This window comes from Nymphalis io, chromosome 5 (assembly GCF_905147045.1).
Source record: "Nymphalis io chromosome 5, ilAglIoxx1.1, whole genome shotgun sequence".
NCBI classification, from domain to species: domain Eukaryota; kingdom Metazoa; phylum Arthropoda; class Insecta; order Lepidoptera; family Nymphalidae; genus Nymphalis; species Nymphalis io.
The window spans coordinates 10,601,106-10,628,649 of NC_065892.1; the positions used below are offsets into that span (position 1 = coordinate 10,601,106).

General features: G+C 34.4%; 1 protein-coding gene across 1 annotated transcript in view; it reads left to right on the forward strand.

Annotated features, from left to right (window-relative positions):
- The window catches only part of LOC126768615 (rho GTPase-activating protein 100F), a 36,998-nt gene extending 11,601 nt beyond the window's left edge, over positions 1-25,397 (forward strand). Inside the window, exons 2-21 of the mRNA XM_050486808.1 lie at positions 14,192-14,311; positions 14,841-14,924; positions 15,154-15,252; positions 16,234-16,510; positions 16,675-16,804; positions 16,970-17,134; positions 18,546-18,683; positions 18,790-18,917; positions 19,013-19,478; positions 19,554-19,639; positions 19,917-20,068; positions 20,498-20,741; positions 20,831-21,090; positions 21,519-21,704; positions 21,829-22,051; positions 22,262-22,462; positions 22,670-22,951; positions 23,455-23,535; positions 23,836-23,948; positions 24,018-25,397. Of these exons, the coding sequence (XP_050342765.1) occupies positions 14,192-14,311; positions 14,841-14,924; positions 15,154-15,252; positions 16,234-16,510; positions 16,675-16,804; positions 16,970-17,134; positions 18,546-18,683; positions 18,790-18,917; positions 19,013-19,478; positions 19,554-19,639; positions 19,917-20,068; positions 20,498-20,741; positions 20,831-21,090; positions 21,519-21,704; positions 21,829-22,051; positions 22,262-22,462; positions 22,670-22,951; positions 23,455-23,535; positions 23,836-23,948; positions 24,018-24,596 (4,014 nt within the window). The 3' untranslated portion in view covers positions 24,597-25,397. The remainder of the gene's footprint in view (positions 1-14,191; positions 14,312-14,840; positions 14,925-15,153; positions 15,253-16,233; positions 16,511-16,674; positions 16,805-16,969; positions 17,135-18,545; positions 18,684-18,789; positions 18,918-19,012; positions 19,479-19,553; positions 19,640-19,916; positions 20,069-20,497; positions 20,742-20,830; positions 21,091-21,518; positions 21,705-21,828; positions 22,052-22,261; positions 22,463-22,669; positions 22,952-23,454; positions 23,536-23,835; positions 23,949-24,017) is intronic.
- The last annotated feature ends 2,147 nt before the right edge of the window (positions 25,398-27,544 follow it).

Below are 27,544 nucleotides of genomic sequence, written 5' to 3' on the forward strand. Positions count from 1 at the left end.
ACCGCAATGATCTAAGGAGCTCCAAAGTCCGGTTTAAAAAAAACATCTCAGCGTTAGATAAGCCTTTTCTAAAGCTTGTCCTACCCCTTCTCATAGGGGTAGAAACCGCGAAAATATACTTTATTCAAGTATGCTACAACCAGTACATAGTAGACATGCCCATTTTAATTGTTTATATAATATAAAAGCCGGCAAGAAGCTCAGTAGCTACTTTATTCCACCAATGCAATAACATACTTTAAAAAAATATAATTTATATTCTGCTCGAAAATACCAAACACTACCATTTTTAATCATATACATATATACATATATAATCTTGTCTTGAGTACCTTATTTATATTATTTGTTAATGCTTTTTTTAATTAAATTTTAAATTAATTGCCTAGATAAAATTGGCAACGAAATTTATTGTACACTGAAAAATTACTCTCGTTTGAAAACGTTTTCGAGCTTGTGTCAGAAACATAATACGTTCGTTCTTTAACCGCGAAATGTAATGAAAATTTATTAAAAAATAATTAAATATTGTTTTTCGTTTTGTTTTAATTTTTGATGATACATACCTATTTGATACAATTTGCATTGTTAGTAGACGGTTATTGATACTAAATGGTTTATCGTAGCTCATAAGTATTTATATACTTCAATAAATGAACTATCTAATTTAAAAATATTTTTTCATATCGGACGGGTAGTTAATATTAGATCACAGAAAATCTAATATTAGATCTAGAGATAGGGTCTAATATTAGATCACAGAAAATCTTATGCTATATAAAATAAAAATTTAGATATAAGATATTAATACTTGCTATAATTAACTCATTTGAGAAATTAGAAAAATAAAACAAAAATGCGTACAAGTCGGCAATACACGAGAAAAGTTAAACGTTGTACGCCTTTCATTTTGAAATATTATTAAGAAATTAAATAAATCATTATTAATTATTACTTCTAAACTAGCTTCTAATATTGTTAAATTTGTATATATCTGCTGAATCATGTGTTCGATTTTATAATTTCATTTAATGAAAGCATTTTGAATCGTTTCAAAAACTCTTTAAAGGTAGTGGCCTTCTCGTTTCCTGTAGGAAATACCTTAAGTCTAATATTAATGTATGAAGTTGTTAATGGCGGTCACGTGACGCACCCAAAGTGCTTTTTGGCGACCGCCTTAAATGCGATATGACTTAAGTTTGTAACTTGTAAGACATGTAACGTTCTTCATCGGGATAATATATGTAATTTGTTTAAATTTATTTTTTAAATTACGCTTTATTAAAAAAAAGATAACTAAAGACGTTCTAAGCCTCAATATAGTTTAATATCTATGTTTATATTATTGTATTCGGAATCAAAACTACTAAGTAGATCCTCTACCTTGGAGTTATCTTAAGTTTTTATGAATGATCCTGTTAAGTATATTTATTACGTTCTATATATTTATTGCCGGAAATATGATTCATTAATCACGAATAATTAACTATAGTACTCTAATTTGTAGCTTTTTCTTATGTATTTTACAACATACAACCAGTAGTAAAAACACATTAATTGAAATCACGCGACTTAGGACCATTCATATCGCAATAAGATTAATTTTAGCTTGAAATTTTCGACGAATAGAGATTTGATTTTGGATAAAGAAAGCTCAAGCTACAATTGTCGTTACATTAGACCTGAAAGGAAACATGAACTAAACGTAAGCGTACCATTCAGTACCATGAGTAAATATGAATATTTTTATATAATACGGACGACGCTATGTGCTTTCTGGATATGAATCAACTACATTGAAGGTATTCTTTACTCAATTTATTGTACATCTAAAACTGAACTGAAATCAATCCGGGTAAGGGTTCGAGGCACTGTAAATTATAGAAAATTATGTATTAGGATTATTACTCTGTTAAGGTTAAAGGTTTTGTTCTGTTACAATTTCTACAAATTGTAAATATGTGAGTTAGCCTCTGACTATACGGATATAATTTCTACTTCGTGAAATATTCAGTATTCAAACATTATACAAAACGTAAACTCAAAATCCATGTCGACTATATTCGTGTGTTTTTGTGTAAAACCGAAAAAATACACAACAAACGAGTAGTATCGTTATGATATTTAAGGCTATCATGGTAAAAATCGTCACAAAGTGATGCCTAGTTCACTACATTTTAATTATAATTTGAAAATTATTTTTCAATTAAACCTGCATGAAGGGTTGCCTCGTCTCTTAACTAGAAACAATGCGAAATTGCGATTGCGGTTCGCTGACTCACACTGTTTTAGATGTGTAATAAATATGGTATTCCCAGAAAGTAAGGTTATTAGTTTTAAATTGTAAGTTCGTAGAATGTTGACAATATAAATATTTTAATGTTTTTTTAATTGTGATGTAGGTCTTTGAACACTTTTGAATTAAAATATTTTATAAAATGTAATGTACAGTTCTGTACAAAAAAGCATCCACGTTATAGAATAAAATGTACACAGTTTTTGTAAATGTGATCAATTTTCGAAAGCCAAATTATGACAATTTTGAAAACCGTTGCAATGGTAATTTTGTATTTTTTAAAAAAAAGATAAATATTTTGATGTGCATACATATGTTTAGGAGTATGTTGAGAAATATTTTACTGGATATTAACCCCAAAATTTCATTCCATGCAATATAAAATTCGATAATTAAAACAAATAAAAATTTAATTTTCTTTAAAAGAGCTGCTCTAGTCGCTAAAAGAATAACAGTTGTATTGTCTACTTTATGTTTTCATTAATATTATAAAGTAACAGCCTGTGAATGTCCCACTGCTAGGCTAAAGGCTTCCTCTCCCTTTTTTTGAGGAGAAGGTCTGTAGCTTATTCCACCACGCTACTTCAGTGCGGGTTGGTGGAATACACATGTGGCAGAATTTCAGTGAAATTAGACACATGCAGGTTTCTTCACGATGTTTTCCCTCACCGTGAAGCACGAGATAAATCATAATCACAAATTAAGCACATGAAAATTCAGTGGTGCTTGCCCGGGTTTGACCCACGATCATCGGTTAAGATTCACGCGTTCTTACCACTGGGCCATCTCGGCTTTAATTATTATATATTATTAAATTTAGAAATCTACTCAAAATTGGTTTTGCATCTGGAATTGTATCTTTACCCTATCGCGTATGTTAGGGATCAGATATTGATCGAATACGATACGATGCATATACATCGTATTAGAAGCTTCAGCGATGCAGTTTCTCCAATACACAGCGTAATAATATGGCAAAGCAACTCAAGCGCGAGACAAGGTCGAAATTTTCGATTCGTATACTAAATAGATTTTTACTATTCTAAATAGATTTTTATATTAGTTATTATAATTTAAAAAAATAAACGGTATATTTTTTCCTAGCTATATACTACCCTACTGTATATTTAGGTAAAAGGTCAAACGTAAAACTTTCGTATATTGTCATCGGTGTGACAGAAAAGACAATTTTTTGGGCACTTTTTATCGAATAGTGCACAAATTGTCGACTACAGAAGAGATTATGGACAACAGGCACAATATCCATATCATTGAAGAAGTTGTTTTCATAAGGCCATAAAACTTGTATAGTCAATAGTTCTAATGCATAGATTTTAAGGCTTCCTGGAAATAAAAACTTCCGAGTAGAAAATAGCGTTAATCAAAATTATAATCATCATGAATTGTATATACTCCACAATTTTATTATTAGAAAAACGGAAGAAATAAGTCGACATAGGTTAAACATTAGTGACATGTTACGAATGGGGGTAGTATTATAATAATATTTATATATTAAAAATAGAAAGCACCACTAAACACTAGGTAATTATCCGTAATACGTCCGTAACAGCCTGTTAATGTCCCGTTGCTGGGCTAAAGGCCACATCTCCCTTTTTGAGGAAAAGGTATTTATATGTAAACATAAATCGAAAAGGTGTTCATCTTATCTTATATAAAAAATAATACAGGCTTACGTTATATTCTAGGCTTTCACGCATCCAGATGAGTTGAAACTCTGTATACTTGTTATTTACACTTCAAGGTGAAGCATAGTACCATCAACTCGCCAGCTATCTATAATACATTAGGTAACAGGCGAGTCATATCGGATAATGGCTTACAAAATTAAAGAGTCTTTGCACCGCTTATCATTAGCTAGTTTTGCATAAAATAGAAGAATCTCGTTCATTTTTATTTTCAAATGCAAAACAAAAAGTTCTCACAGCATTGCAAAGCGTTCTCTCTAATGAGTAGGTAAAGCGAATGCTTATCTCAACTCTAATGTAACCTACATTACCTTTTCCTCTTTAGAAAACAACCCAGGCTACGCGCCGGCAGCCAGCACCGTACCTTGCCGTTTCATGCCATAATAGTTTATGTCAGCTCTAAACTCATAACTTGGCTTAAAATTAATCACGTCATAAATGCTAAAATGCGCAATTCCTTTTGCATGTCAAACAATAAAACTGTTGTTAAAATGTTTATTATTTTTCAGTGAAACAATAAAATAATGTGTAATATTTGATTTATTATGATTTAATGTAATGCTTTTATTACACAAATTCAAAAAAGGAGTTCTGTATTGAGAAAAAGTGAACATATTTAAATATATACCCGCGCATAAAGTATGTTTACTTACGTATAGCATTTATGTTTTTGTATGAATTTGATGATCCTTCACAGTGGTGGGAAAATCGTTAAGATTTAATTTAAAACGCTTAATTATGCCAATTTTTTAAATATCATTATAAGTATACGTGTTTAATTATTGTGCTATTATGAAACACAGTTTATATAGAATATGTATATCATTGATAATTGGTAAGCAGACTGACAAATGTGCCACATGATGGTAAATTGTCACCATATGACCATAGGCGGTGATATAGAAGAAAAATTAACCAGTCTTTACGTCGCCGATGCTTCTCCAACTTTGGGAACTCAGATTTTATGTTTCTTGTGCTTGCAGTTATACTGGCTTCGTCACTCTTCAAACCAACAAGCAACGATATTAAGTATTATAAATATAACTGTTTGGCGGTAAAATATGTGATAAATATGTGCTACTTACCCAGAAGGGCTTGTACAAAGTCCTAGCACCAAGACTTATTTTTTTGACATTGTCAGTGTCAGAAAATGGTTTGAGACTCGTCTGCATACTAAAATATAAAACAGATTGGATCTAACCATAATTAAATCAAGCGTTTCAAACATATTTATTCACTGCATCTGACTTAAGCTTTCTGATTAATAGAATATCCGGTCAGAAAACAGGATACTAGAGTATTTAGCATCTTTATCCCCTCATTAATTTTTTGTGTATGAGATATTTACGTTTGCCTACAATTTTATGTTAAAGTAGACTAATTTTAAAACTTAACTTATTGGTACAGCTTTGTGAAAGCCCGTCTGGATATGTTCTATCCACTCGTCACATTTACAGCCAAACAGCAATATTTACATACATACATTGTTGTTGTACCACAGGTACTGAGGATAAGACATCATAGGTTCCATGTTCAATAGCCCATTAATGATATGAAGGATGGTTAATATTTCTTAGTGCCGATCTCTTTGTGGATAGTAAGTAGATCACTTACCAGTCTGTCCTATATCTATACGAAAAAAAAAATGTTTGTTCAACTACAAATGTTATATAAAATCAAAGTTACAGGTAGCCTGATCTGAATTTTGATACGAATTGCAACTTGAACTTTAACGGATTTAAAAGCGTAGTTCAGTTTCGATTTTGTTCGGAAGAGTAATTTTGTTATAAGTAGAAAACTTATATACTCTCTGTAATAATCTTAAAAATCGATTCTAGCATAGGAATTAAAAAAACAAGCAATTATCGTGATACAATGGATACTTTTAATTGTAGTATTTTTATGCGTACTGATACGGCAGCTAATGTCTAAGATTAGCCACCTACGCAGGAGATATTATTGCGCACAATTTTGTGCGTAAATACAAGTGCATTCTCTTCCGCTTACATAATCATATGGGACGGAAATTCGACACAAATCGAACAAAGAGCCATCAGGCGCAGGACGAAAAGATTTATGAGTTTTCCGAGTCATGGAAATGTAACATTTCCAATTTTCTTAGTCGAGGCTTTCCTGATAATTTATCGACAGAAAAGCCCAATAGCTTCTTGTTTAGTGAATTGTAGCCAGATATAAACCCACACCCTCGTGTTCTACGGCCTTATCTAGTCACTACATCGACGGGGCATGTACTATTCGTAAATAAAAATTCAAATAAAAATTTCGATTATAGTAATGTAAAACAAAACAAACTATTTTCACGAATTTTCCATACAACAATTTTCAATCTACCTATATGTTTACCGAAAGTAACGTTTTACCTTGACATTGACCTAATATTAATGTTAGTATTACCAAAACTAACATGCCTCCTTGTAAGCATTACACTCGAATTACTTTGAAAAGCGTAACATGCCATAAGATGCCAGGTTACTACGGAAATTTGATGTGTTCACGCAATCGTGAATATAATATTATTTCAGTTCATAGAATCTTATTAAGAATGTCTATTTAAATATACATAACATATCAACATCGTTACAGAAATGGTTGTACAGTTATAAGTTAGTACTAAAATAAGATCACATAGGATAACAATTTATAATCTTAAAATTGACGAAATACAAAAGACAATTATTACAAAACGATTTTAAAAAACCTATACGGATTTTTATGTTATTCAATGAAAAGGAGGACAATAATTCATTAATGTGTGAAAATAGCCTTAAAGTATCCATAGCACGACGGGCGAAGTCCTCTACGATTTATGTCAGTAGAATCTATGTCACAAACAATGTTATAAAAGCAGTTTATGAGATGACAGTAAATAAAGAACGTAAAGAAGATAGATAGTTTTACAGTAGCCAATAAATATAATAAGTGAGTATACGAATACAAAAAAGGGTAAAAAGTCACCCAAATAATACGCTTCAAAGGTTCCTTATTGAAGGACAATCCAGTACGTCAGCGTGTCAGATGCCTTCTAATGGTTAGTGCCGGCGCCTGTCTAGACGGCTGGAACCTTGTTTATTATGTCAAGGAATTTCTATTCATTTTTTTATCAGTTCACTCCTATATTGAATATATGATCTTTTCAAATTATTCAGTAAAAGTGGAACACGACAGCTATGTTATCGTTAATATTAAAATGACCCGATGTTTGTATATTGGTTATTGATCAAAGTTGATGAAAATTCATAATTTGGATATCGTAGAGAGAGTTATAGGAATATTAATATTTATTATTAACAGCCTTCCTTATAAACGGTGTTAGCTGTTTAGCAAATTTTCTTCTAAACAAAGATTTATTTGTATAACCGATAAAGTATAACATATAAATTTAAGCTATATACAAATGCATGTTTTATTCCGTGACATCTACTCATTATTTTTAAAGATAAAAAATAATCCATATACGAATAAAATGGATAAATAAATTGTATTGTCACCAGCACAGAAACCAGATAAAAAATATCAGCTTAATCGATTTAGTGGAACTGGTTTAAAATTGAATTGATAATTGGACCCATACAGACTGCAGTAAAATAAAAACTTGTAAAAAATTAAGAACATTTGTCTCAAGATATTTTACCTTAATCTTGAAGGATTATAACATACAGACAATAACAATTTTCATTACACGAAATTTCTGAAACTTCGAATCAAAGGTCGCTTTGTGCATGACATGATCGTAAACAAGACATATTCAAAGCGAAGATCGAAACAATATCCGTGGGAGAGGGCAATTGTAGCTCACTTATCTATTTGTCGTTACCATTTTCAATTTCGTCGTCAATATAAACTGTATGCAGCAGATGTAGTAATAATGACTTACAGCCGCACGTCTAGACGGTGTAGCCTTGACGAGGCTTCGTTCCCCCTCGTATAATTTCATACACACGCTATACAACTGTGCAAAACACACAAGTACCCGAGTAAAGACCATTGAAAGACCTGAGACGTCTTAAGAGAATTTCTTCGCAGCGTTGCGTCACTTTTTGGAGCAAACGAGTTTATATTTAACTAGCGGTTTACGCGCGGCTTCGCTTGCATCATAATTCGGAATTGCGGAATAACAATTTCCATAGCACTTTTTTTTAAATAAAAGGTTTTTATACAAACTTTCACCTCCTTTAATACTTTTAGATTTACATTAAAATTTAACCTTTTGAAATTCCTTATTCCTCAGCGCTAATCCACTCTGTAAAAGGAATGAACAAATTTTTATGTTACTAGCTCTAGCAGTTTGGGCTGTGCGTTGTTATGTCATTCAATTATTCTTTTATATATAAACATAGATATGGCTAATATTCTTTAAAGCATTTCATTGAGTTAAATAAAAAATGATATACACTGGTTGGCCGAAAAAAGCCGAGTTGGCCCTGTGGTAAGAACGCGTGAATCTTAACCGATGATCGTGGGTTCAAACCCGGGCAAGCACCACTGAATTTTCATGTGCTTAATTTGTGATTATAATTCATCTCGTGCTTTACGGTGAAGGAAAACATCGTGAGGAAACCTGCATGTGTCTAATTTCACTGAAATTCTGCCACATGTGAATTCTACCAACCCGCATTGGAGCAGCGTGGTGGAATAAGCTCCAAACCTTCTCCTCAAAAAGAGGAGAGGAGGCCTTTAGCCCAGCAGTGGGACATTCACAGGCTGTTACGGTTATACACTGGTTTGTATAATGATGTTTTTAATTTAATTAACTACTACGAATCTAGTAGCTGTTCGACAGGCGATTTTGAAGTTCCGGTTCGAGTTTTTCCCAGTAATAGCACGGCACTGGCATGTTGGCAGTATTGCACTCTCGTGTCATTTTATAGTTTAATATTGAAGTTGGTTAAAAATAAGAAATAAATTATTTTAATTACATAAGCATAACTGTGATTACTATTTTTTTCAAATACTCATTTTATGTATACCTAATGTATATGTATCTCTATTAATAAATAAATAGCCAAGTAACTAAACTATTGAAAATTTGTCATTGTGTTGTGTTGTTGTGTTGTCATGTCATGTTATTTCGTTATTAACGATATTTGAGGTATGTGTAATTACTGGCTCACAATACATGACAACGGCGTGTTTAATGCCCTTGAAATAGACAATGTATGTACATTTGCTACGTTAGTTTAGTATTTAAGTAAAATTTATATTTAAAAAACATATACTTTACAAATCATGGCGTGTGGAATAGTGGCAATAATGTTAGCATTATTTTCCTGTTGAATCGCAATTCTGATTTTTAGTAATATTTATGTGGCTTCAAATATTATGCTGTTTTATTATAATATATAAAATATATATTTTTATATATAATGTAATAATATGTATTTAATTTTTTTATTCATTATTAAAAACAAGATTATATTAGATGATATTTATAATTTACAAAATAATATATTTTAAATAAAAGCATGAATCTAATATGAGAATGGTAAAATGACTTCTTAATAAAATAAAATCAATGTAAATTTCGTATAATAGTAATTACAGTATTGTTATAGTAGTATGTTATTAAAAATACACTGATATTATGGTATAAATCATTAAAAATGAATCATTATAGCCTTTCAATACCAGTAACGAAGATCATTATCATGCCTCCACTAGCCACTACTATGCACCCTTGAGTGCAGCGCCGAAGGTTGCCGCGGTGCATTGACACTGGTTACCCGCCTAAATTCGGAGCGAGTGTTAAATAAACGTAGTAGTGGATGGGCGGGGTTTTTTAGTATAGCAGGGTTATAACTGGGTGGTAGTAATGCAACAGGTGCTGGCTGCGCATTACGTAAGCCGGGCGGCGCGCGCAATCCATTCAGGCAAGTAGTACGGCGTATCGATCAGGCGTACGCCGCTCATCGATTTGAGCTCTGAGCGTCTTTTTAACAGCCCTGTCTTGGATTGTCTCTTGTATTTTTAATTTGAACGTCTTGTTAACTTCTTTTACCGATTTTATACTCCAATATGAATTATGACTGTTCTCGCAGCACTTTTTCAATGTTAAGCTGATACTGAGATTTAAAAACAAACAATTCTAATTACAAACGTGATATTTAGTTTTTTTCTTAATAGCTGAAAAGTTAATAATTACTATTCCTTATAAATCATTTACAGTTAACAATTTATAGGGGTGGTATATAATGACATATATTTCTTTGAAGGCCTGCAAGTAGCGTTGCTATATTTGACTGTACATAAATCATACTAATAAACGATAGCTTGAACAATTGTATTTGAATTATAACCTTAACGTCGTATAGCCTGAATACCGCAATAGCATGCACTTACTTATAAATGGATAAAGTTTGTCATTTTGAAACAATTATCTGTTTGCAAATAATTGGAAGCATGCACTTTTAAGAGCATTTAAATTCCTTTTTTTTTCATTTCTAATAAAAATGTGACAACGAATTTATAAATCACTCGTATTATTTATTTAAATCAATTAAAACCATACAAATTTAAAATAATAGAGTTAAATCGAATAAAATGGTAATATCGTATAGTGCTTGACAGCTTATTATTCTTCACCCTAGCCATTGTACTGTTCATTACGTGGATCTCATCTAGATATTAATTATTATTACTCAGTCTAACATGGATCTTATTCAGTCGGAATAGAAAATATTTTACAGTGAAATAATATGTAGTGTTTAGGAATGTTCTAGACGCAGATAAAGAGTGGTACTGTCATGTTTGTAATTGTTAGGAAAGTGGATAAAATGTCACGTCTGATGGTACGGAAATCGCATTTTTCAGTTACCCTCTTTTTGTTCTCGGACGGAATGAATCAACAATACCGATATGAAGCATGACTTTGCATTTACTTTTATTTTGTCTGAAAATTATAGCGTTATTGTTATCCATTGTTTGCTTTAGATTGTTTTGTAGTAAGTAATTTATCCGTATTTTTATGAGCAAGCAAGATTAATGGAACGATTAAATTTTAGACAACATAATTGAAAATTAAATTTGGAATCAATTCTAAAAAAAATAACTTTGTAATTATCATTGACCTATTTTTACAAAAGATAGACAGAGAAATATCCCTTTGTGTCCAAAAGTTAGAGTGGTATACGAAAGTATCGTAGAGAAAGGGGATAGATTTAGATTTGTTAAATGATCCTTGAATCTTAAATTTTAGCGAAACTTTTCGTCTCTTTGTTTAAATTCTAGAACTACACTAAAATTAAGTAAATCGTTATTACTTTGAATCACATTACTGATTTCATATCAGATAATAAGATTAGTGTGAATACAATCTAAAGATAATTTAAAATAAAATACAATTAATTAAAAATATTAGATTGATGTTACTGTATGTATTTATTGTATGGTTTATCTTATATAAAATTAATATATATTAAATTGTTTTAGTCATCGCAAGCAAAAGAGCAAAGAAGTCTGACTCTTCTCATTATAGATTTGGTCTTATTGTTTAATTTAGTCCAAAGTTGACCTAAAACTTGCTTTATTTAGACCGTCTGAAACTAACTAGATTTATTTCTATAAAAAGTGATACTACTAATACCAATTTACTTAAATGTCAAGTTAATATTAGCTGTAGTATGAATAATGTTCTATGTTTATGTTAAGCACAATAAATAACTTAATAAGAATTATTTACTTAACGAATGTATTCGTGTATCTAAGTAATCTTTTAAAAAATAGATAACATTTCATTATAGTTTGTTAGTGTCCCACTGCTGGGTTAAGGTCTCCTCTGCTTTTTGAGAAGGCGATTTGGAACTAATTTCACGCTGCTCAAATGTCGAAAATATTTGGTAGATTTTCATCTGGATTCTTCACAATGTTTTCTTCGACGCCGAGCACGAAATTAAGCATACGAATATTGAGATAAAAACAAACAGCCCAGACTTAAATCCGCAATTAACTGTTGAGATGTGTCCTCTGATGATGTCACATATCTACATTACCTTAAAACTAAAATAATACAGTTTAATAAATATAATTTAAGTGAAATAGATTTAAAAAAATAGAACACACCAAATATGTTTCCAGATATATAAATTACTATCTGGTTTAAAAATCATTTAAAATAACATCGTTTCAATCATGTTATTATGATGGTAATTACAAAGCATGTATTCTATTTTTGTATTGTAATTTGAAATAAGAACGAATTTCGAATTGTATCAATTATTATAATAAACATATGGGCAATATGTATGTGAAGGCATACTTTATCATGACGCTAAACACAAATTTACATAATCGTTGTAGCGTTATGACGTTATTGTCGGTATTTTAAAGTTGATTTTAATGCATTTTAAATGATTGTATATGATGATTATATATATATATATATATATATATATATATATATATATATATATATATATATATATATATATATATATAATAAAATAATGCGAAAATTATTTTTGCAATAATTTAATTCTGAACACCTTTTAATTTGCGTAAATAACATTCAATTGTTATTTTCTTTATTAAGTGTTTCATTAATTTGGATATGCATTATTAATTCATTCGCCTTTTAAGTTTTTTTTAAAACTATATTTGTGTATTTAAGTATTTTAACAATAAGTTAACGAAAGTAGAGCGTTGGTAGATAAAAGCACTCGGTGGCTCGAGATCGTCCAGTCACCTCTGCGGCATTCGGGATCTTGCAGCTGCAGTACAGTGACCTCGTGCGTACGAGAGAGAAGTAGGTCAGGGACCGCCCGCCTCCCTCGATCGACCGCCGAATAATGTTCCACAGATACACGATCTTAACGGGTGGGGAATATATAAAATTGTTTTACGTTAATAATGAATGTCTAGTTTATTGAGCATTGATTTGTATATAATTTGTTTATGAAAGAATCGATTTAATATTGTTCCTCTTTCACTGATTTGGTCCTTATATTGTAATGAATATATTTATTAATATACTCAACATTCATTTTAATATTACGTTTATAATACTTATATTTCTTCTAGAAAAATTTTGTAGACGGCAGATAGCGTATTATTTGACATGATAAGATACGAAAAGGTTATGAAAAAGAAAAACTCACGGAAATTATTCTCTGAACTTTAACCTAGTTTCGGATTACGGTTCTGGAAAACGATCCTTTCATGCGTTCATTGTGTTTTCCATTTACATGCATCTCGCAACGAATAGTGAACTAGAATAAAGAGAAATAAATGAAACTAAATTAATGAAGTGTGCTGTCGACCTGAGCGCGTTTCCGCCGTTAGCAATTAAAATATTAATGAAGGATCTTATAATTGTTGAATATAAATATTACATGTGGTATTTTAATTTTGCATATGGAAAAAATAAAACAAAAATCACAAACGCTTTCCGTATGTCGTGAACGCGTCTGATTTTTTGTTTCGACGGTTGCTTTTAGTGGCCAGCTTTGTTTTGTCTAAATTGTCTCTTTTATATTTCTGTTTCTGTTTTCTGTATTGTATTTTGTTTTATCCTTTGCAGCAACATAAGGTGAAATTGAAAAACACTATTCAAATCATGCAAAAATACTTTTCATCTATTAGCTACTGTAGTTTTGAACAAGGATTTTTTAAGCGATAACAGCACATTGGCTATAATTATATTAACTCAAAAGCTTCTCGACTTTGGAATTCATTATCCTTAGCTACAAGGCGCGCACAGTCATTGGCCGTTTTTAAAAGTATGGTTAAGGACTTTTACTTGTCGCATTATTAATACTAAGCAGTCGTTGTCGTTGTTAATTTTTTTGTTTTGTTATATCTCCTATTTTTATTATATATATTATGTATTTATTTATGTATGTATTTATTATAGTATATATATATATATGTATATTTATATTATATATAATAGTAGTGTAGTATATATATGTATGTATGTATTATGTATGTAGTAGTGTATGTAGTATATAGGTAAACTGGCTTGTACCCTTCCCATTTATAAATATTATGATCCTCTGCCCAAAGGTTGCCTGGAAGAGATCGCTGCTTAGCGATAAGGCCGCCTGTTGCACCTCATGCAACTTTTTTTTTTTTTTGTTTAAAAATTGTAATTTTTAGTTTTAAGTTTGGGTGCAATAAAGTGTCAATAATAATAATAATAATAATAATAATAATAAACTATGGTCACTAATAGGAGAATGGCCGCGCGGCGCCGGACCTGACGGCTTCGCCGGGCCGCGCGCCGCCCGGCCCGCCGCAGCCCTCGCGCGCCAATCATGCGCCGCCCTGCGTGCTGCAGCCGGACTTCAGGAAGGTTTGAATACTTTTGCAATCATGTTTTTATTTATTTAAAAACGTTCTAAATTAATGAATCTTGCTTTTAAGTTGTCTTCTCTATACATAATTATAGAAATTGTTTAAGGTAAAAATAATTCAGCCATGGGATCTAATATATTCTAATCGGTTGAGATGACGGGTAATGCCTATAGATATGCCACAAGCAAGTTTTTAATAAAATTTATTTGTTTTCTTTAGTTATGTAAGTAAATTATATAATTGCAATATGTGTTTGTAATATCATTATATATGAATATTAAAAACCTTTAAATTCGAGATTAAGCGAAAAGACTGTTTTATTAAATAATGTGTAATTTTGTATTACTATGAGTGTGGTGTACAAGTAAACAAAAAAATAAATTTCTTCACTAAATCATACTTTCTGAGTACAAATGTTTAATTTGTAATTAATGAAAATTTCACCCCTATTTTTTCACTAATATCAGTTTTTGTGACGGAGTTCTGAGGTAACAAACATAATTCTATAATTCATTGAACTATTTAAGGTATCGGGTGTCAGCAATGAAATATTCAGGCAAATTGAAATGGTTGAAAATGATCACGACGCCACTACGGCCGCGGCGCTCGAGGTATTTATATCACATATATTATGTATGTTTGCTCCTTAAACGATGGCTCAGACTTCCCAAGATTAGAATTTCTCTTTCGCATTGATTTTCCCACCCGTTTATCCTCCACAGTTGCGTATCTTGCTCACGTAGCAAGTTATATGAAATTTATTGAATAAACTTGTATCTACAATTTGTTTTCTACATCTCATGGCTTGAGTTTCTATTAATGTTATTTAATATTTTACAGGCAGTGGAGCGACGCGGTGAGATGATAGTACGGATTCTTGAATTGAGACAAGTTGGCAGAAATAATATAGAAGCCGCTAAGAAGTTCTTTTCTCTGCAAGTATGTGCATATAACATTCGTAAATTATCGAAAAGCACTTGTCAATTGTAATATCATAATTTAAAATATATTTGATTATCACTTTAAAATTAAAGTAAGATAATATAATGTATGGTATTATTTCCAAAGGTAGCTCCAACTTAACTTCCAAAGGTAGCGTTTTCCACACGTCACAGTCACGTCAAGTCAATATCCCTTGTAGGGTAAATTATTCATCGATATTTACATATTCTGGATTACCATTTAATTTCGTTTTAAAACAGGTAATTTTGCCTGTTCCATTGACCTGAATACTCAGCTCGTAACCGAGCAGAACGTTGAAGAGCTCACTCCAGACAGCCCTATTGTTCCTGGCCTAGATCGGTGGGAATGCGAACGCAATCTAGACTAGCATTGTTGGGATGTGCACTCTCAGTTCTTGTCCCTTGCTATGCATTGTGGGAGTCCTGCCGCATTCTGTGGTTGATTCGACTATTGCGTCTATTTGTGACTTTGCATTGCCAAACGGAGAATGCTTCGAACAAACGGTCAAATCACTCCACCACGAAACCTTAAATTAGTCACTCATGTCAACGATACCATTTAAATTGAATCTTCTACCGATGAACTGGTTCGTTTAGAAAGTGTATTTATACTTCAGAAAATTTTGTCACCAAATAGAATGATTGTGAAGCTAATTTGATTAATATAGAGTTTAAAAACTCACAGTCACTTTATACTGACTTCCAATTTTCTAACTAAAAAGGAAGTAAATAAACGAAATATACTTACGTAAGTTTTAATGGTGGTTGTAAAAGGTGATTTTTTCCATACACACTATTGAAAGAAATCAAAACATTTTTAAGAATAATGAGATAAGGTATTACAATTATATATACAGATGAATTGAGGAATTTGGCAAAATTGTACGGACTGATGCTAAATTAATATTATCTATATAATCTACACTTTAGAATTTTTGCAAACACGACTTCGTTGCAGGACGCACGCCACATAGTTCAACTAGTGGAAATCGTCAAGCGCCCTGGTCAAACCTTGGGTCTTTACATTAGAGAAGGAGATGGCGGTGCAAGGACAGATGGAGTATTTATATCCAGAATAGCTTTGGAATCGGCAGTTTACAATAGCGGGTGCCTGAAGGTTGGGGATGAGATCCTGGCCGTCAACTTAGTTGATGTCAGGCGAATGTCACTTGACGATGTAGTGATTATTATGTCAATACCACGACGTTTGTTGCTATGCACCAGACAGAGAAAAGGTATGGTATAAAATTTAATTTTAAAATATTATTTCTTTAAAATTAACAAGCTCAAACTAAAATAATTATACGACCATTAAGAGAAATTAAATGTAAAATCTACGAATGCAGTAAAAAAGTTATTTAATGACAAGTAAAGTTTAAATTTAATATTTTATTGCCAGGAAAATCAGGTCCTGGATCACCATCGTTACCGCGCCCTGAGCACAAACCACCACCAGTGGTGGTGTTGAAACGCGACTGCCGGGACGATGATGACAGAGATCGAGACAGGGTCGACGGACTCTATTCACAGTAAATTATATTCTGAAATTAACTATTATAAATCGAATGAGTAAATAGAATGGTGATGCGATTAAAATATTCCAAAAAAATAAATCCTTTTCATTCAAACTATGTAAACTGTTACTATGTAAAATTGTCTATAAATAGTTATTATTTAATTATCTTATCCTTTAGACATGGTACTCTGCGTTCAACGGGAGGTCCTGGCAGTTCTGTGCGACCTGTTGGTGATGGCAGAGAAGAGCGAAGCCGTATGCAGCTTGGAGCATTGTCGCCTGACTCAACTCCGCTAGATCTATATTATAATTCACGACCACCGTCTGATCATTCGACGTGGAGGTAAATATTTTATCATCAAAGCCTACAGCTTTTTTAAGAGCCGTGATGGCCCAGTGATTAAAAGTGAGTCTTAGTCGATGATTCTGAGTTCAAACCTGCACGTTAAACCTGCACGTAGTGGATGAGATCCCCATTGAATCCACGTGTATTCACCAACCTCCATTGGAGCAGCATGGTGGAGTAAGGCCACTTCTCAAAAACGAGAGGAGGTCTTAGCCCAGTCCTTAATTTACTCAATACAGCTTTTGCACTTAAGATGTTTACATTAAATATTTTATTAATATTCGGTGACTCTGAAATAATGAATAATGAATGGTCTCTCAGCTATGCACCTGGATTGCCAGCTTCCTACACAAGCGTAGCCTTCGTGTTTTAGTTGATGGTTGCGCTTCACAATTCTATGTAGTGAATGCTGGGGTCCCCCAGGGATCTTTGCTATCTCCCACACTCTTTCTTTTGCATATCAATGATATGCTCTCTCTTGGGAACATACATTGCTATGCAGACGATAGTACAGTGCAAATGTGGATACCACGGACGCGCAGTGGCTAGGCGAGCGGAAATTGAGGAGAGGCGGAAGGATCTTGTCATTGAACTCGATAGGACGTTAGAGCTCATCGCCAAATGGGGCTCTGATAATCTTGTTGAGTTTAATGCCAAGAAAACACAGATATGCGCTCTCACGGCGAAAAAGTCAAGATTTTCCCCTCTTCCCTCCCTCTGTGGTACTCCGCTGGTGATGCAAAGCAAAATCGCCATGCTGGAGATTGACGTTCGCTGCGACCTTAGTCCAAGGGATTACATCGAGGCTGTTATAAAAACAGCTTCACGGAAATTCGGAGTTCTAAACAAGGTGCGGCGCTTTTTCACGCCACAACAACTGTGCCTGCTGTACAAAACACAGGTACGGTCTTGCGTGGAATATTGCTCGCTCCTTTGGGATGGCTCCGCTATGTACCTACTTGAGGCCTTGGACCGGTTGCAGCGACGTGCCGTACGCATTATTGGCGACGTAAAGGTCACATACACCCTTGAACCTTTACAATTGCGTCGTGAGATAGCAGCACTGAGCGCTTTCTATCGACTGTATCACGGCGAGTGCTCTGAGGAATTATTCTTTCTAATTCCTGCTTCCCCCTTCCTTCTTAAGTCCACGCGAGCTGGTTCTCGATGTCACCGCCTAACTGTGACATCAATTCCATCGCGAACAAAGAAATTTGGCAACTCCTTTCTTTGTCGCACTTCCAAAAAATGGAATTCCTTACCAGCTCACGTGTTCCCCTCCTCGTCGTCGCGTTTGGACTCTACTACCACTTACCATCAGGTGGAGTAGAATCATTTGCCCTCTCGGCGAATATAAAAAAAAAATTAATATTCGGTCTCTATGAAATAATTACAAATTTGTCAACAGCTATCGCCCACCGCCACCTGTTATAACGGAACAGCCGAAATCATCTGCAACACATTTTGTTCCATATGAACGATCTTATCCGAACACATTAGAGAGTTTAGCAGAAAAAGTACACTCTTTCTATCCCGAAACTGGAAGGTATGTGTCACTTAACTTTAAACGACTTATAAGATTTATGTGAATAATGTAATTAACGTAAAATTTACGATTGTTATATAAGCTTACAAATATATTTTAATTATAGCACTCGTTTTGGAGGCAGAGTGCCGCGATCCGGATCTGAACAACAGTTGCCAAGGGCGGAAACGCATTCTGATTTCGGTCGTCATTCGTTACTTCGATCTAGTTTGAAAGCTTCTGCTGCAGGACCTGGTACTTGTATAATGGACTATTTTGAAATAATAGATTATTATGATTATTAGTAAAAGAAGGATGTAACATTACGGTTTTTGCTTTTATCTTTGCAGCTTCCACTTTGAGTAGATATGGACAGCGTTATGGTGGAGTGGGCATGACTGGTTCTGGTCTACCGTCTAGTCTTACAGGTACTGGTCTTGGAGGAACCGGCTTAGGAGGACCTGGTCTACCGTCTGGATTATCATCCACTGGCCTAAGTGGTTTAACAGGTTCAAGCTTGGTAGGCTCAGGCTTGACAGGTTCAGGACTGGGGACTGGATTATCGGGAACTGGATTGAGCTCAACTCTTGGAGCAGGTTATGGAACTACAGGATTAGGACTACCATCTTATGGCAGTAAATTTGGAACTACAAGACGGAATCGCAGTTTGGATTACTCATCTGATACAGAAGCTACTGCTCCAACAAGAACTCCTTATTATTCTGGATTAAGTGGTTATAGAAGTAGTACTCTTGGAAGAGATATTGGATCGAAGTTTAATTCATTACCGAGAGACGTAAGAGGAACTGGTCAACGGTGAGGTTCAATATTAAGACAATAAGTGTAAGTTTATTCATTTAAAAAAAATTAAATCTCTATTTTTTTAAATAGATTGGGGCTGTCAAGACGCGCAGGAAGCGTTCTTCAAGATGAGCCTGAACCTTTATCTTCGAGATTAGACTTACGCTCTTCCAGAGGTATTTCAAAGATTTATTTGTTTTTTTTTATAATTTTAATTTTATATATGTACCATTTTTATCAGTTTTCTATCATTTTTCGTGTTTAATTGATTATGGAAGCAGTCATCCATTAATTAATTGCTAATGTTATGTTCAAATTAATTCAATAATTGGCTATATTGATGATAATTTCGCAGAAGTTAAATTTTTAGACTATTATAACAAGTAAGGTTAGTACTAACTGAATATATTTTTTTTACTCTCAAAATTTCGATGTTTCAAATATTATGTGCAGGTCGATTGCCTTCTTCTCCCTCAGTGTTCACTTCTGATGAATATCGCGCGTGGTTATCTCGGGCCCCATCTACAAGTGCGCTGTATGAAACGCTTCGTCCAAGACTGCCTACGCACTACTCCGCCGAAAATATACATGATGCTCTTAAAAACGTAAGATAATAGTAACATTTAAATTTTATCATTAGAACTGCAGGCTCTCTACTGGTAACAGTGTTTTATTCTGTAAGATATTAATAGAAGATTTGTTGAAGAAATTTTACTTATCTAGAATTATAGTTATTTCAATGTTTAACCTCGTTTTACCGTCATAAGTATACTCGTAAATTATAATAAGTACAAAATTTTATGTGTTTAAGGGATTGCAAAATTCATGCAAAATATAGTATTTATAAGTCATTATTTTATATTAAGCAAATAATAAATTATAGCTTACACTAAATGTACGCAAAAATTTTTAAAGGAGTTACTAGTGGTTAATTTTAATTTTGTAAAGTACATCCTTTATTTATACTTATATTTTTGTTATATACTTATTACAATAATGTTTGGAGCTTTAACATTTTCGATACCAAATTCCAGATGGAAAGTGGCAGCCGCTTTGGTTCATCACTCGGTTTGGCCACTCGTCGAATTGAAAGACCTCGTCATTTACCCGCGCGCTCACTCTCATCCCAGCAGCTTGGTCCTACAGCTGGTGGATCTCCATCAGCTCGACGCGTCAGACAATTGCTCGAATTGGGGTCTAAATTCAGCTGCCCCAACCCTAGCCCTGTACCGACACCTGGCTCAAGGCATCAGCGCCATCTGGATATCAATCCTAATGGTGATAGAATTATGATATGTGTTAAGAAATTATAATAATGACTAATCAAACTAAAAGTTGTATGCATATAACCATAATTGTTTTTACAGAGTTCCTAAAATACAAAGTCGACAAACCGGGTACAGGAGGGCTTTCTACATCAATGACAGGATTATCACGTATATCTGGAGGAGTTTCTGGGATGCTGTGGGTTCACCTACTCGCTGGTCGAGGTTTGCGTCCAGCACCATCTGGATCTTCACCTGGATCTCCGCCATCTGGACCACTCGCACCACCACAGCCTCCAGTGGCACCCCGTGATCTGTATTGTGTATTAGAGTGCGATCGCGTTCATAAAGCACGTACAGTGGTAAGTAATTTATTTTACACAAGTTACTTATTGTAGTTAATCGTAATAAATAAAGTCGTTGCATCATTGTAATGAATAATTATTCAATTTGTGCTACTGATAATTGAACAAAAGCAATTGGATTCATACAGATTTATTACACAATTTATTTTAATTTAGAAATGGTAGGCAGATTTGCAAATGAGCCTACTTGTGGTAAGTGGTCATCACCGCCTGTAAAATTTAATTACTGACCCTTACTGTTGAGAAGTTATGTTTCTTGTGTTTTTAAATCGGAACACAACGATACTAAGTATTGCTGTTTGACGGTAATAATATGTAATGAGTGTGTGGTATCTACTAAGGCGTGCTTGTACAAAGCCTACTATCAAGTAAAACTGAACGACAAATATAATAATCAATTAATAATAATTTTCTTATTTAATTAGGTACGAACTGGTGAGCTTCAATTTGATTGGGACGAGTCATTTGAGTTAGAACTTGTTGACAATCGCCAGCTTGACGTATTGGTATACTCCTGGGATCCACAGCACAGGCACAAGCTGTGTTTCCGAGGAGCTATTACATTGCCAGATTTACTAGCTCGTTCTCCATCTCACCAGCTTGCGATAAAAGTAAGATACAGTATATGGTTTAACTTATTTATGACATTTTATTTAGATATTAATAAGAAAAACATTTTTTGCTTGAATAAACTACTATTTTAGATGTCTGAATTAAATTATATTATTTTATTAGATGGAGCCCCGAGGTACTCTCTACATGCGCGTCCGTCATACGGAGCCACACGAGCTGTTTCGTCGTCGACCCGCTGCACCGCGTCTAGCGCCACCACCATTATTCGGTGCAGAGTTGGAGACGGTAGTGGCGCGGGAACTAAGACCACCACACGCACCACCTGTGCCGTTGGTAGTGAGACGGTGTGTGGAAGAGATAGAGAGACGTGGCTTGGATATTATAGGTATGATATTATCCTGGAATAAGCTCCAAACCTTCTCCTCAAAAGGGAGAGGAGGCCTTAGCCCAGCAGTGGGACATTAACAGGCTGTTACTACTGTTACTTATTATCTTTTTATGCATTGAAAACTGATGTATTATTATTTGTATTACTTATATTTCCATAAACAGTCCGTTTAAATCTTTTATATGCATATAATAATTTTAATTAAAGGTCTCTATCGATTATGCGGTTCCGCAAACAAAAAGCGTATACTGAGAGAAGCTTTTGAGCGCAACGCTCGTGGTGTAGAACTGACTCCAGACTCAGTTCCTGATATCAACGTTATCACCGGCGTGTTAAAGGATTATTTGACGGAGCTGCCCCAGCCACTGTTTAGCCGTTGCTTATACCAAATGACCTTGGATGCTTTAGGTTCGTTATCCACTTGCTTATAAATGATTCATGTTCCTGTACTTTTTAAAAAATCGCTGCTTGGTGTTGCCATTAAATAAAGTGACATATTTATTTATTGTAACCTTTATTAATTAATTCAATTTTTAATTGCTTAATATAACCCTTAATAGTATGGTTATATTAAACATATATGTCACCAATAAATAACGAATGGTTTCTTTACAGGTGTATGCCTTCCAGATGACAAAGAAGGAAATGCTCGTTTAATGGCATCTATAGTTGAATGTCTGCCTCGTGCTGCTCGCGCTACCTTGGTCTTCCTTCTTGACCATTTGGCCCTGGTAGTGGCTGCCCAAGACCGTAATAAAATGTCACCACAGCATTTGGCAGTTGCAATGGCACCACCTCTAATGCTCCAATCACAACCACCAGCGGAGATGGACTATCAACGTCCGATTCACGTCCTCCAATGCCTCTTACAGATTTGGCCACCTCCGAAACGTTCAGGTAATGTCGTCGTCTGTGTCGCTGCTTTTTTCACGTTTTTATAAATTTGCTTGATTATTTTATATTTTTATTAACTTTTCAGAAAATATCACTCTTAATGTTTTTCTTTCTATTTTATATATTCTAAATGTTATAATATGCTGCTTTTTTGTTACACTTCTCTTTGTAGTAATTTAATTGTCATTTTTTTTGCATTCAACCTAAGATTGACAAAATAAAACTAACACAAATTCTCGTGGTGAGGTTAAAATAAAGATCACATTGGTTAATTAACATCCTACAAATACGACATATAATAAATGTTTTACAATCAAAGCAGCTTACACATAATATGCTATATACATATATCATATCAGTTCATTTTGAATCAAAACCACATAATTATACTCATAATGAATATTTTATCTTTGCTTGTGCATTTTGTTATTTGTTGCATGTCGTTATTGTTGTCGTTGTTGTGATTAAACTAAGCGGTACCTTAACGCATGTATGTTTGTAGACAGTTCGGCGCGGCGAGCCAGCAACCGGGCCGCGTGGAAACAGAGTCAGTGCGTCGCCAGTGGCCTCAGCCACCCTGCCCCCAGGTTCAAATATTTATTAGTATTTGTGATGCTAGTTTAGGTTTTAGGTGTTATGACTCTTTGCTACGATGATGACCCGTGTCGAACTGTTTATTGTACTTGGCTTTGAACAGCACTCAGTTTTGCTAATATATGTTTGTATATATTTTTTTTTGTTATTGGATTCAATGAATTCATGAGTTACTTAATGCGCTTAAAATCATAATTTATACACTTTTGTTGTAACTTATAGCTCATCTGATTATTATTTTGATTTTGATGTAAATTAATAAATGAATAACTAGTCCTGTTATATCTGACCAGGCCGAGTTCCGCCCTCAGTCAGTCCATATCGGCATCAAGCGGGAGCATCAGCAGCATCTCCGCCGCCAGCTCTCTCGGCTCGGCCCGTGGCCGACCGCTCGCCGCCCGCACATGTATGTATTTCGTAAGATTTTTATATTTTATCAATACAACCATAACGATTAACTTCTTTTCGCTTTCAGGTTCTCTCATCAGTCAGGGCCGGCCAATATCGTCCGCAGTCGCCTCTTCGAGGCCCTCTGCCCGCTCCGCCTCGCTCCCGTCAGGTGACAGTATCGTCCCCCGGTTCGCCCAGTAGCAGTTCCGGGAGTCACAGTCCAGCTGACACTATCAAGCACGGCGGATCCGTTTCGTCAATACTGCGGCAGCCGGAGCGGGCGAGTTCGCCTCGTTCGTCACCGAGACACTCTCCTCGAGCCTCTCCGCGAGAGTCACCCCGCAATACTCCCCGAGACTCGACTCCAAGAGCGACAACGCCAAGGGAGTTCGTTTCGAGGGAAATGCGCGAGGGTACATCGCGCGAGGGTACGCCGCGCGAGGGACCATCACGCGAAGGCACGCCACGAGAGGGGGGTTCACGCGAGTCACCACGGTCCGCTATTCCGGGCACATCAGCGGGGCTGGCGGTGACACTGAACTCGGGCGCGCCAAGCCCGCGCTACAGTTCCACCAATCCTTTTCTGCAGCAGTACGACGCGGAGGAGGAGGCGGAGGCGTGGCGCGCCGCTGATATCTTCTCCTCGACATCCACGCACACATAGTGCTCATAGCGAATTGAGATTTTCTAGTCAATTTTTTTATTGAATCGAAAGAGTGCTACGATTCTGCTGTATATTATGTTGTTCGACGAGCGTGTTGCGCGCTCGTGAAATATTTGTTATATATAGAGCGAGTTACGGTGTATATTATTGTGAGAATGTTTACCTTCTGACGCGCGAGGCAACGCCTCGCCGCCCGCCGGCGGTCCGCCCCTTAGACGCAATAGTGTTTATCGTATTATATTGTACATTGTATATAATTAAATACGTATATGTAGGTACGCTCCGATTTTGTACCGTTAGGGTGGGCCTCGGCGGACGGCCCGAAGCGCTACACACATCGTCCCACATATCAGAGGCTTGCGTAGACATTCGACACGCAATCGGCTCACGAGAAACACTATCATGCGAAGGATTTCATTCATTAAAGTATACCACGATAATGGTTCGTACCACCGTGACTCGTGAGTGTCGACAGTAGACACAAGTCAGTAGGTCGAGTAGGGAGAGTATCATAGATCAGACGCGGACCGTCTTGAGACTGAGACCATATCAGTAGCTCGTAGTTGGTACCACTCGATGGACATCCGTCGTAGAACGAGCGATTACGTGACAAGTTAGAAGGTCTAGCGTTGCTGTTATGAAAAATTTCGAATATTCAAAATAATCCTTGTTCATTAATAACTTAAATATATGTATAACGGTATATTAAACTAATATAGAATTTAGTAAAGCATTTTTACGAGTCGCTAATTCTATGAAGGAAAGGATTTTTTTATCATATGAGATCGGTCGCAATCTCAAGATCGGAGTTATTATTTACGAATTTCAAAGGATTTTAATATAATTGTTTATAGTCTAGTAAAAGTTATGCTATTTTTAATTTTATAAATCTATATCTTAAGAAGTATAATATTTCAAATCTTATTCAATTTGGAAAATTTTAATATTTTTCTGACAAAAACGATTTGCAACCTAAGTTGGTACTGGAGAGCACATAACGTTGAAATTCGAATATAATACCTCAGTTCTTAAAACTAGCATCTGCTAGACATATAAGGGTGGTAGAAATCGACCAATGACAGCACTGATTAAATTTTCACTGCCATGATTGGTCCATTTTATATAGAGAGCATATTGTATTAATAACACTAATTTATATGTCTGTCGGAGGCTGTTTGGTTACAAGTGACTTTTGAGCAACACTTCAAGAGAAGTTTTGTTATAAATGTTTATTATAAAAATAGCATTGCACAAAGAACACGACTGATATGGGACACAACGTTTTTGATACTTTACCGTTTTACCTGTTTCTTGTTTGTGATAATACTAGGACTTGTGTTGGAACCTCGCCTTTTATATAAACCGAATGTTCGCTCATGAATTCTTATTGTACTCTCACTAATTTACAATGGGGAGGATCTCTCACCATGCTGTATGTTGAATTAATATTAACGTAATATATTTCTAAATAAATAAGAAACGTTGGACTTTATTGTATTGACCTGTTAATGTGCTTATGTATTGATTAAAAGTAAATAAATGAAAAAAGAGAATTTATTCCTAGTTATTAGACCGTTGCAACTTGTATGCGACTCGTTTAGATCGTGGTAGAGAATTCATGCACGGATATTTCTACATAATAATCTTTTCTGAAGGTTGAAAATCTATGACAATATGATTTTAGAAGTGAATTTATAAAAATCTATCACATTATGTATAGCCTACGCGTATGTACAGGGATGTCAATAATGGAATTAGTGTATTACTATTCGCAGCTAAGTCACTCATCTTCCAATCGTATAAATATAACATAAACGAAACAGTATAAATATTGCAATACGTACATTAATTAAATTTAGATTATCATTAGAAGCATACACTAATTTCATTTGTGACGTCACGAATGAATATTTCGGGTCGTATTATTGGAAACACCTTAAACAAATAATATATAGCTGCAACAACGATTTTTAAACTTTATATGCCATAACGATTAAGAAAACTAATATTAAAATTTTCTATACGATATGTAATTAATAACTAATAATTTATGGAAAATGTTTAAAATTTACATAACATATCTACATCGCTTTTACATACATTCATATTAGCTTTTGTTTCGTGTATAGCCTATAAAATAGGTGCAATCCGTATTGATAGTAAGAACGTTGAAAGAGTTTTGTCTTTAAGAGAAAATATAATATGATAAACTGCTTTTATAAGACTTTCTACGACCCGGTGTCTATTATCGTGTCGATGTTTTTGAAGAGATCGCGGGCGTCTAGTACTAACGATATGATGTAACTAATTTATTTATATTTAATGTAACTAATGTTATATTCAATAGTACGATCCGTACATACAGCATAGATGTAAATATGACTTGAAGTGTCGCTCGACAGTGTGTAGCCAGCCGCAGTAGCGGCAGTAGTGTGTAGTGACTACGGCGCACGGCTTCAGTTGGCTTCGACGCGGCAGCATCAATGAGAGACAATGTCAGATTGCCATATTTATGTAGATAAAAATATATGTTGTGAATTTATGTAAATGTACCCGGTCGCTTTAATGAGATGTAAATCAAGTAGACTTTTCAAATTTAACATTATATTGTCTAATTTAAATTAATACTTTAACAAGAAAACAAATCTAACGAATAACATATCTGATAACTATTCCTATACGTATATTTCTAACTATTGTCACTGTATTGAGTTAATAGTGTTTAATTTATTTGTTCTTTGTTACGCACAACTCTCTGTTTTTTGTAAATATCAAATTTATTTACTTATGAAATTATAAATTAATAATGCTTTCAGTTATCATTATCAGATAACGAATGAAAATTACATCCGATTCAAGGTGTTCCGTCCTTTATCTAGGATCGCCGAATTTGGGTCAATTATTTAGTCGTACTGCATATTGTAATCCTCAAAATAATTGTCTGTTTA